Source organism: Leptidea sinapis, chromosome 45, assembly GCF_905404315.1.
Source record: "Leptidea sinapis chromosome 45, ilLepSina1.1, whole genome shotgun sequence".
NCBI lineage: Eukaryota > Metazoa > Arthropoda > Insecta > Lepidoptera > Pieridae > Leptidea > Leptidea sinapis.
Genome location: NC_066309.1, coordinates 435,207 through 446,193, shown reverse-complemented (window position 1 = coordinate 446,193; position 10,987 = coordinate 435,207). Strand labels below are relative to the sequence as shown.

The 10,987-nt window shown below is 34.8% G+C and overlaps 1 protein-coding gene across 1 annotated transcript; it reads left to right on the top strand.

Moving 5' to 3' along the window:
* The first annotated feature begins 1,021 nt into the window (after positions 1–1,021).
* Positions 1,022–2,152, top strand: LOC126977523 (enhancer of split mbeta protein-like). Its single transcript, XM_050826380.1, has one exon. The coding sequence runs from the start codon at positions 1,047–1,049 to the stop codon at positions 1,794–1,796; it is 750 nt and encodes a 249-aa protein (XP_050682337.1). The 5' UTR covers positions 1,022–1,046; the 3' UTR covers positions 1,797–2,152.
* The last annotated feature ends 8,835 nt before the right edge of the window (positions 2,153–10,987 follow it).

Sequence of the window (10,987 nt, the reverse complement as noted above, 5' to 3'; positions counted from 1 at the left end):
AAACTAATTCTATCAGCGCCTGTGGTGTTCTAGAGAATTCAACGATTACTTAGCAAGATGAACTAGAGAAAATACTGTATAATTTAGATTGTACCTAAACCACCGTATCCTTACAATATTTTTATATATTTAAAGCATACTTAATTCATAGAAAGAAAAATTATTTGTAAGTAATGAAAAAAATCGTTACAAAAATAGTGACTTATCTTTATAATTTCCCCTTTAAGTACACGAGCGTGACAGTGATTTAATGTATCGCCCTGCGACGCGCGGACAACGGTGGCGAGGCGGCGAGGTGGCGCGTATTGAAAGACGCGCGACCCTCGTACGTCTGCGCAGCTTTCTGGAGGGTACGCGTGGGAATACGTCTGTGAGTTGCCAGGTGATGTCACATGTCACCCTTGGAACTTGGAAGTCGTTGAAGGTAAACAGCTGGTTTCTTTTTAATTATTATTATTTTAATTATCCTAAAATTGTATTGAATACTTTACGTTATTACGTTAGTTGTTAACGTGGTTTGATGTTAGGTTTATACTTGGCTATTAAAATATAACTCCTAAGATTAATTTCTTGTAAACTTCGCACTTAAAAAATTACCCAAATGTTTTTTAGCTTATGTCAATTCAAATACACATTTTAAGATTAAAAATATTTAGATAACTTCATAGATAAATATTGTATTTGTATGTGTTTAATTTTTTTAACATAAATGATACCTACAATATTTATTCATGAACAGTACTAAATTTAATAAAAAATGCCCTCCGGAATTTTAGTAAAAAAATTAATATTTTAATTAAAAACTTCCAATCGGCTTCCATTAAAAAAATAAGAACTAATAAAAAAAAAACTCTAAATGTGTACACATAAATATGAAAATATTTAGTTTATTATCTTACAGTCCTTACAATAAAAATAAAAGATTCCCAGTGCCACCCCTATCATTATCACGGGCGTTTTGCCACAATCGCTGCAGGGCGCATAAAAGCGCTGCGACGACCGGCGCGCGCGCCATTCGCTCAACCACCGCCGCGAGAGCAACACCAATGATTCTACCAGCCCGCAACATGTCCCCCTCTCACGGGGCCTTCCACCCTCCGACCTTACAACACCCTGAAGAGGAACCCGTCTCCCGGACCTACCAGTACAGAAAAGTCATGAAACCAATGCTGGAGCGAAAACGGCGCGCTCGCATCAACCGCTGCCTCGACGAGCTGAAAGACCTCATGGTGACCGCACTCCAGGCGGAAGGCGAAAACGTCTCCAAGCTGGAAAAAGCTGACATCTTGGAACTGACCGTGCGACATCTACACAGCTTGAAGCGACGGGGGCAGCTAGTGCTCAAACCTGAAGTGTCGTACGCGGAACGCTTTCGTGCTGGATTTGCTCAGTGTGCTACTGAAGTATCTCAGTTCATAACAAATGCCACAGTGGCTGCGAACGCGATGCAGCGGCAGGGTCCTGTGGATCCTCAGGCGGGGGCGAGGTTGCTTCAGCATCTCAGTAACTGCATTCGAAGATTGGAAGCGCCGCCGGTTGTTCAGCCCCAGCCGATAGCTCCCAACGTCGTGGCGAGGCCCACTCCGGTCCAAGCTGTGGCACCTCCACTGCAAGCAGGTCAGCCGCCGCAACAGTGTCCGCGGACGGTGCTGACAGACAGGAGCTTGAAGAGGCCGTTGGAAGAGACAATCGACGTGGAAACAATCGGCACGAAGCGCGTGTACGCCCCGCCTTCGCCGCCGAACAGCCCCGCCTCCGAGCCTGACCCCACCCAGTCGATGTGGCGGCCCTGGTGACCCACCACTGCCCCGCGCCACTCTGATGATCTCTCACTCCATCCAGGATTGTCCCCAATGTGTGATAGTTATAAACTTTGTTGTTTTACCGTTAACGTTCCTAGAACTATGTGTGTTACAAATGCATGCTCGCTTGTTGAAGTTTGTTTTTTTTTTTATTTAAATAAAGTAAGTTTGTTTGTTAACTGAAGTATTTAATGCCTTAGCGTCTTCCAAAGCGGTATTGTGTTAGCATCTTCAGAAGTACCGTATTGTTGGGTTCTTACTGTGATTCATAGTATTATAATATAGGAGTTAGATTAGGTTTGTTATATAGAAATGTACAAAGTAAATAAATAAATATACGATCCATTAAATGCTATTGTTTTGTTTTTCAAACCATTTCAATTTTGATGTTGGGTTAAAGATAAGTTAATATAATCATAACAGTATATTATCTGATCTAATTGTAGGTTTAAATAGTGCATAGATTATCAGAATCAAGCTATTCAACAAATAATAAAAGTTTCAGGAAATATTTAAGGATTGACATGCCACTGTTTGCTCTGCAGCACGTTTACGGAATACGAGTATATTTGAATTCCGTAAAGGTTCGATAAATAATTTTTATTTCTATGTTCATGTTAAAACATGAAAAGGTTTGAATATTTTCGACTCACCATCATTCTAAACTATTTGGTTTTATTTAAGGTGTATTTATTTATTAGGTACCTACAGCTATAGTATATACTTTTAAATTGGTTTTTAACCGACTTCAAAAAAGGAGGAGGTTCGAAATTCGTCGGTATGTTTTTTTTTATGTTTGTTACCTCAAATTTTTGACTGGGTAAACCGATTTTGATAATTATTTTTCTATTTGAAAGCTGGTGCTTCCGTATGGTCCCATTATAATTGTTCCAGATCTCAGATTGGCATGCATGAGAAAACAATAAAAGTCTTAAATTTGCTATACATACCTATAGCAAAGTGGATGATAAATTTACGAATAACTCAATATCGCGACAACCAATTTCGATGATTCTTTTTTTATTGGAAAGTATATACTTCAAAGATAGTTTGGTTAGGTTCTGATTACGGAATCCATGACAAAGTAACGGAACTCTCCAATTCTTAGGAGCAAATTAACAATACTTGGCCGAAACTTTTTCGGATGTTTCAGTCACCTACCATAACATAGTTATGGTCAAGTACCTAATTGTCGTAGTCGAATATGATGATCAATTGAGTCCTTCACGACTTACAGTGAGGGTGCGATCTGTGGCAGAATTTTATACTGTCTGTAATTAAATTGCAAAACGTTTACGTTCATTGCTGCATTGAAAATTGCGTGTTTTTATACAATCTAATTAATTAATCTAATTCTAGTTACGATTATTGTAATTTTTGGAGTCTTAGATCTTCTAGTGGTACTTCTTCGTACGCACCTGATTTGTCAAAACATTAAGGTACACAAATCCACCTGTTTTAGCTCATCTGTATTTTTTAAACACAGAGCTATATTAGATTTGACCACCAAAAACCAATCATTGGTGTTTGGTGAAAGTCTAAACATTCCATTTCATCCGTAGCGATCATCAAAAGTCAAAGCGCAAAAATTTACTCAAAATAGTTATTCCGAAGTCAAACAAATTTAAAATATCACTGATAGTTAGATTTCAAAATTAGTTTTCTATTATAAGTAGATCTATTCACAATCCAGAACCACAACAACACAACTCACCTCTTCATGTCACAAGTGCGACGTACTCGTAAACATGCCTACCGATGTTTAATCGTAACACGTAAATTTAATCGAGATAAATGAATCGATGGAACTTACACTGTTACATTATAACAAAAAATATAGAGCCACTTTATTAATCGCCAAGTATTTGTACAATTTTTTTATTTACACATAAGATTGTATTATCACGTAAGTATCTGTTTCCTTCTCTGTAGTATAATATAATAGATACAATTCGCAATTAAGATTACTGTAAAAAAGACTATTTATTTCCATATTTAACATAACATTTCCTTATAGTACGAATTTATTAATTTAATGGAACTTAAAGTAATACTGTTAGTTTAATGTTATATTTATGGTTGAAAATGAAGGATGGTTCTTTAAATGAAAGCCTCATGTCATTACGTCTCTATCTTTTCCTGAATTAATTATTATTATGACTATTATCCATATCTTCATTGGTGTTAAGGCACATAGCCCGTGGGGTCCAGAGGTGCGGAGAATGTACAAAGTACTATCTACGCATCTCAATAGAGCTACTGGAAACCCAAGCGCAGGCAGCTATTTCAGCAAATTGAAGAACCTAGCTATCCAACGTGGAAATACTGCCTATAATATTTTACTTTTAATTAAAATATTCGTATTTTTTTACTGGTTCTCTTTCTATTCTATAAAAAAAAATTGGAAGGAACAAAAAGTAACTTAAAAAGCATTCGCACAAGAAAGTTGTAAAAATATCATATTTAATAAGTAAAAAACAATAATTAAAGTACACCTACCTTTCTACTGTGCTTAAGGCCGGAAACGCTCCTGTGATTCCTCTGGTGTTGAATAAAAATGTAGGCGGCGGTGATCACTTGACATCAGGTGACCCGTACGCTCTTTTCTCTAAAAAAAATTATATATATAACAAAGAATATTTGTATAGTTGTTGGTTTTTATTCGTATATTTTCATTATTTTCAGTGAATTTTTCTATTGTATAATATTAATAATTCAGTGAATTATATATAATTAGTGGAACAGCAATCTTTATTGAAAAAATATTTGCATTTACTTATTTTATTTAGCAATTATAATTAATATCAATCAATTTCCTTTAATAAATAAACAGACTTAGAATCATATTATGTTAACTCTTTTTATTAAGACTCAATATTATATTCGCCCCAAAGACCTATTCACTCCCTCTGCATATCGTATTCTTCTACGTAATAAATAAAGTTTACTTATTCGAACATTAGGTGACATGAGCGCGGATTTTTTTATAGTTAAATTCCTCGATTGAACCTCTCGCTTCAAGACCGTATGACATCTCAATGCAGCTCAAGACTGTCAATTGTTCATTTTTCCCTCGACGAAAAGAAAATAAATATTAATAAATAAATTCGTTATAAGTTTACTGTTCTGATGTTGTCCGTGGTAAAATTATGCAGTATTTTTATAAATGTAACATTCAACTATTCATTCCGATTTTAAATAATATAAATATTTTTATTTACTACCTGACGTATATCACCTCTCTTTCTTACTTTAGGGAAATAAAATCTATATTTTCTACATTTATTTACAATATCTAGATCATGAATTTGAGGGTTATCTAATTTTCTTCTTGTCTTCTTGTTGTCGACCTAAATTTTCTTTTATTATTTCTCTATTTAAAATATTTTTATGCAACATTTCATTCTTCCGACAAAACTTTCCATGTACACATCTCATTTGAATCCGATTCTTTACATCTCTACAATATCTATTTTTATGTTGATTACCTATAGTTACTACACATACTTCATTTTTAGATACCTCCACATTTATTCTTTCGTCACCATTTAAAATATCTGGCATTTGCTTTCCTACTCATTAAAATTACTACTAAATTGATCATTTTCTTTATGCATTTCACATTCCTTTCTGTTCTCCTTACTTTTCCCAAATATTTCCTCAATTTTATCTAATGAATAGAAGTCTATATAAACTCCTTTAATATTAATTTTATTTCTCGGTATATCAATCACTGCCTCATATTTCATAAATTGATGGAAAATTGGGGAAGAAATGACATATTGTAATGTAATATATATCATAATATAGATACGTCCGTCGCATATCTTGCGTAGACTGTTTATTATTTATTATATTCTTTAGCATATGTGCACCTGTATGCTGTCTTGAAATGTAGGTAGCGTAGACCATCTAACGTCCCTCAGCGGAGACGATGCGATATATATATATATATAATATAACTTTTTGTCTTCGAAATTTGAGCTGATAGATTACTTAATTTATTGGGCATACTTCATCTTCACCATAAATGGCCTCTAATTGAAGAATTTACACTTAAAGTTGATTACCAATTTTAAAAATTTAACTATAAATTTTGAATCTTCTGTAATTTTCGCTGTTGTGGCTAACTCTTGTAACCTATAAAAATATTGTAAAATATCTTCACCTTCCATCTGTTTTGCATTATAGAATTTCTCTTCCAAATAAAGTTTTGTTGGAAATTCATTTAAAAATAAAGATTCTAAATCTTTGAAGGCCTTAATGTGGTCTTCTATGATTCCAAAAAAGTATAACTCCGATCCACATAGAAATGACGGGTCGGACACTGCGATCTTTTCCTCTTGTCATAATTTGTTTAGAATCGCGATTCTATTCCTGGACTTCACATAACCTTTCAATATCTCTTCTTCCTAAAATAGGCATGTATATAACCCGGGGCGGGTCCACCATTTTAACGCGTGAGTCCTCCTCACACGCGGTGTCGTTGCAGAATAAAACAATCTAATATTCTCTGGTACTTTTTTATTCTTATTCTGTCACTTTCTATTAAACATTTTTATGAATATTAAATATTAGGCAGAAGGCTCACCGTTTTAACTTCTCATTTCTATTCTGTTTATTTTCTTATTCGCGTGAATATTGAAATTTAAAATGAAATATTATTCTTTATCTTTACAGCCAACCTTATAACAAAGAGTTCTTATATGCGGTTAAGAAGTCATTGTTACAGTACATTACCTTAACTTGCCTTATATTAAAGGTAGATGTATTAATGCAAAGAAAAATAGGAAATTAGCTTCGAGCGTATTTCACCCGAGTAAGAATTATTTAAAAATTGTATGAAAGCGTAACAAGTTAACAGCGGAGGTATTAACTTATTAAAAAAAGTAGAAAATAAGCATAACAAAGTTAGGCGCAGTCTGGAGACGGAGCTAATTGGTCCAAATCTAATTGGAGGTTGCGTGAGCTACTTCGACCGTGGGAACTTGGGACCCAAGTGAAAATATACGGCCGCTTAACTTAAAATAGCGGGCGTGAGATCTGAGTGATCAATGGTATCACCACGAATATTAACTTGAATTGGTGTTTGACACGATCACTACATTTATTACACTATATTTACTACTATTTTGTAACACGTAATATATTTAAATGGTCGTCAATGGTGAATTGACAAAATTAATGGTGGACGAAATGTAGAGAAACAGGTGAATGGAAAGAAGTTGGTGAAAGATGCAGTTGACGATCTAACATTAATTTATGTAAAATAATATAAATGTATCTGAATAAAGGCTTAAGTCATTATTATGATATTATGTATAATTCAGACATTCATCATGCTTAACGTGTTATTTTTAGGATTCTGGATGCGAAAGGTCAACGGCGGTACTGCTATTACTAAGACATATGTTTATGTACTCGTCAAGATAGAGCCTCTCGCTGTTAGCAACGCATGACAGTAAGCCAGGTTTATTACTTTAGTGTGCGTGACAGCTACGTCAAACACTCGCTATACTTCACTCATTTACTTTTAGTCTGCGTGCGTTGCTGAAAATAGAGGCTACCAGTTAGCCACAATTTGTCACTGTCACTCTATCTAGACGTATAAATTATCCAGAAGCTGTGTATTGACACTGCTTGGTTCTTCGACAAATAACTTACATTATTGTAGTGAACTCTGGTTAATTATTATCAAAACGGAGGAAGGCTTTGTATATCGTCTCTATACGTAAGTAATAATATCTCTATGATAATAACTCCATAATTAAAATGCTAGGAATAAAATTCTATAAAAACGTCTCTCACTCTCAACAACTAATGAGGCATCCTCAGTAGTTGTTGACTGTCCGAATAGTGTAACAAGAGCCTCTCTGACCGCATCCTGCATGTAAACTAACAAAACGGAATTAATATTAAAGTTTTAATTAATAACATATAAGTAAATAAAGATTTCGTACGTGTAATTCATTAAAAAATGGGTATATATATGTATTGGGTATCCTATAACGTTACAAACTGTCAGGTCTACGAACCACGGAGCCACTTCCTCTCACTCACTTCACGACGGAAATAAATTTAAATTGATGATAACGGTCACTGCAGCTCGTGTTGGTTCATTAAGTTATTACTTTATGATTTGTGATTGGGAGCACAATACACCTGAAGCCCACCAGTAATTAAAACATTTTAAATTTTAACTGAAAATGTAAGAGTTTCGTACCCGAAGAGAAACCATCGACAACTCATTACCTACTAATGCTCCATTTCTGTTTATTTGTCTGAAGGCTGCATCTTACGAATTACAATATTACTACAGCTGAAAGTTTTAACACAGTAGAGATTTATTTTTTCCCCAATGCCAGTGTAACAAAGTAAATAATGAAACCAAGATGGCGAACGAGAAAGAGATTAAAAAATATATTAATAAAGTACGCACGTTTCTTTTATGACAATAAGGGACGAGACTAGCAGGACGTTCAGCTGATGGTAATTGATAAGCCCTGCCCATTACAATGCATTGCCACTCAGGATTCTTAAAAAACCCAACAAATTCTGAGCGGAATTACAATAATTGCGGTCGTCACCTTTAGACATAAGACATTAAGTCGCATTTGCCCAGTAATTTCACTAGCTACGGCGCCCTTCAGACCGAAACACAATAATACAAGAATTACTACTGCTTCATGGCAGAAATAAGCGACGTTCTGGTACCCACAATCTAGTACGAATCCTGATAATTGCGTGTGCAAATTCGAGTCAAACTTGAGCGGTTTTTAAGTAGTACTATAATATGCAATGTGTCGTTACCTAGTGTCATAATGGTGTAGGAACGCCTTCTTCATAATAGATTTATAGGTTCCTAAATGTCGGGGTAAAATAGACTCTTTAAAAAGGCTTCTATCACGTAATATATTCTGGAATACATCTCCTAAAGGAATTCCTTAACATAGCCTATAACTTCAAAGTGTCCTTAATTACGATTTTCAGGCTACAATGTATTGTGTAAATAAAGAAACATTTCAGTATTAAAAGGAATAATAATAAACAATAGTAATATTTGTGATATATTAATTTATGTGTTGAAGTACTCGTAGTAGGTAAACATTATACCTATGTTATAACTACAACTTCTAAGTCTAACTATATAAATTTATATTTATTTTTTTAATTATTTATTCATCACGTGCACCAACCAGCTTGAGCATATGCGGTGACGCGAGCCCAAAAGATTTTTTAGAAGAAAAAAAAGAAGTTTTCACATCAAAAAATTAAATTATTATGAGACTTATTGATTGTTTTTTTAATGACCTAATAACTAAATTGAAACAATATCTTAAAAGAGTTCATTACTACCTTGCGATGCATGCATGGATTTATGTAAATTATTCTGGGCATTACTTGAGTTGTAAAAAAAAGCCATTCTTAAATAATATATTGTTATATCGGGTGTAATATAGCGCGCTTGGCTTCTAAGAGCCCTTTACCTATGCATAAATTATCAATAGAATGTAATTTGCTTATGGAATATAAGTGACTATTTGAAAGGTAACTATTATGTTTAAAAAATAAAGTATAATGTTGGTAGTAGTCGGCGCTCGGTGCTCGGCGTTTGGTCACGACTGTTTTCAAACATAACACGTTACATGAAAGCACGATGCAATTAAAATCTGTTTCATATGTCAAGTGTACACTTACGTGAAGTGAGAGGTGTTCGTCGTGAGGGTCATCGGATGGTGGGTGATGTGTTCACCTCATGTAGAGTGACTATAATTATTAATATTGTACTGCTTCTACTGCCGAAGACAGCAAACGTCGTAACTATGTCGGTCGCGGTAAGCCATACATCCTTGTGCCGTTTGGTGTCCAGGTAGTAGGCCCGTGGGGTCCAAAGGCACGGAGAATCTACAAAGAACTATCTACTCAATAGGGCTACTGGAAACCGAAGCGCTGGCGTCTATTTCAGTCAACAGATCCAACGCGGTAATGCTGGTGGTATTCTTTCTACACTTCGCCGTAATGATAGTTAAATTTAATAAGATCACAGTATTGTAAATATATTTTGTACTAGTTGGCTTATATTAGTTATTTCGTACAAATATAAATACTGTGATTATATTGAGACATTGAAATGAAAACAATTGAACAGTTTACAAAGTCTTTTACTTGTTCATTAGCTGCACACGTTTTAAGTGATACATTTTGTGAAATACCTTCATAAGAAACCTAAATTATTATGATTATATATTATACAGTATTATTATTTTGGAATTATTTTTGTACAATAAAGCACTAACACTGAGAGAGAAAAGATACGGAGCAAAACACTTTAAGTATTGTTTAAAAAAAAAACTATTTATTCAATATTCTACTACGTTAAAGCTATTGCTATAAAATAGTCCTAAACTTGTTCCAGGCTTTATGTTCACTCGGTCACTCAGGTAAATGTATTCAATAGGAGGACCAACGAGTGTCATGGTCTTCTGATCGTATGTAATCACCGCCGTCTTCACTTGCCCGTTAACATCAGGGGAATCAAAAGAGCGTTGCTGATTTTTTTCTAGGTTTACGCGGTCTTTTAAATAACCCCGGCATATGAATCTGGGACAAATATCATTCCATACTTTAGTTGTATGAGGAGCAAAGTAACTTGAAAAACTGCACTGTAGAGGATGTTCCACAGCCAAATAGTAACGATAATATTTTAGTTAGTGACAAGTTTTTGAAAGTTGTTCTACATGAGCTATCAGCAGTCCAAACAGATCTAATTATTCTAAAATAATCTGGGGAACACAGAAAATATCAAACATATACAAAATAACTCCGTATAAATTGATGTACATAACATAATGAAAAGCTCTAATCTTGAAGGTCGCTAAGTCATATCGGTTCGGGAAAACGGTAGTAGATTGCAAAATTTAGGCGATATTGGTGTATTTATTGCTTCTAGTCCTTCTAGAAACAACGCACATTCTAGAAACGCACAAAATAATAAATATTCGATACGAAACGATAATAAAATAATTCCACACTACATAATAGCCTCACGTAAAGCTCATTAAAATCTAAAGGACGCGCCACGCTCCCAGTATTCGATAAAAAAGAAATAAACAAGGTTCGAGCGTGGAGTGTCCGACCGCGTCGCTTTGCGGCGCGAGCTGTGCGGCACGCGGCCGTGCGAGACA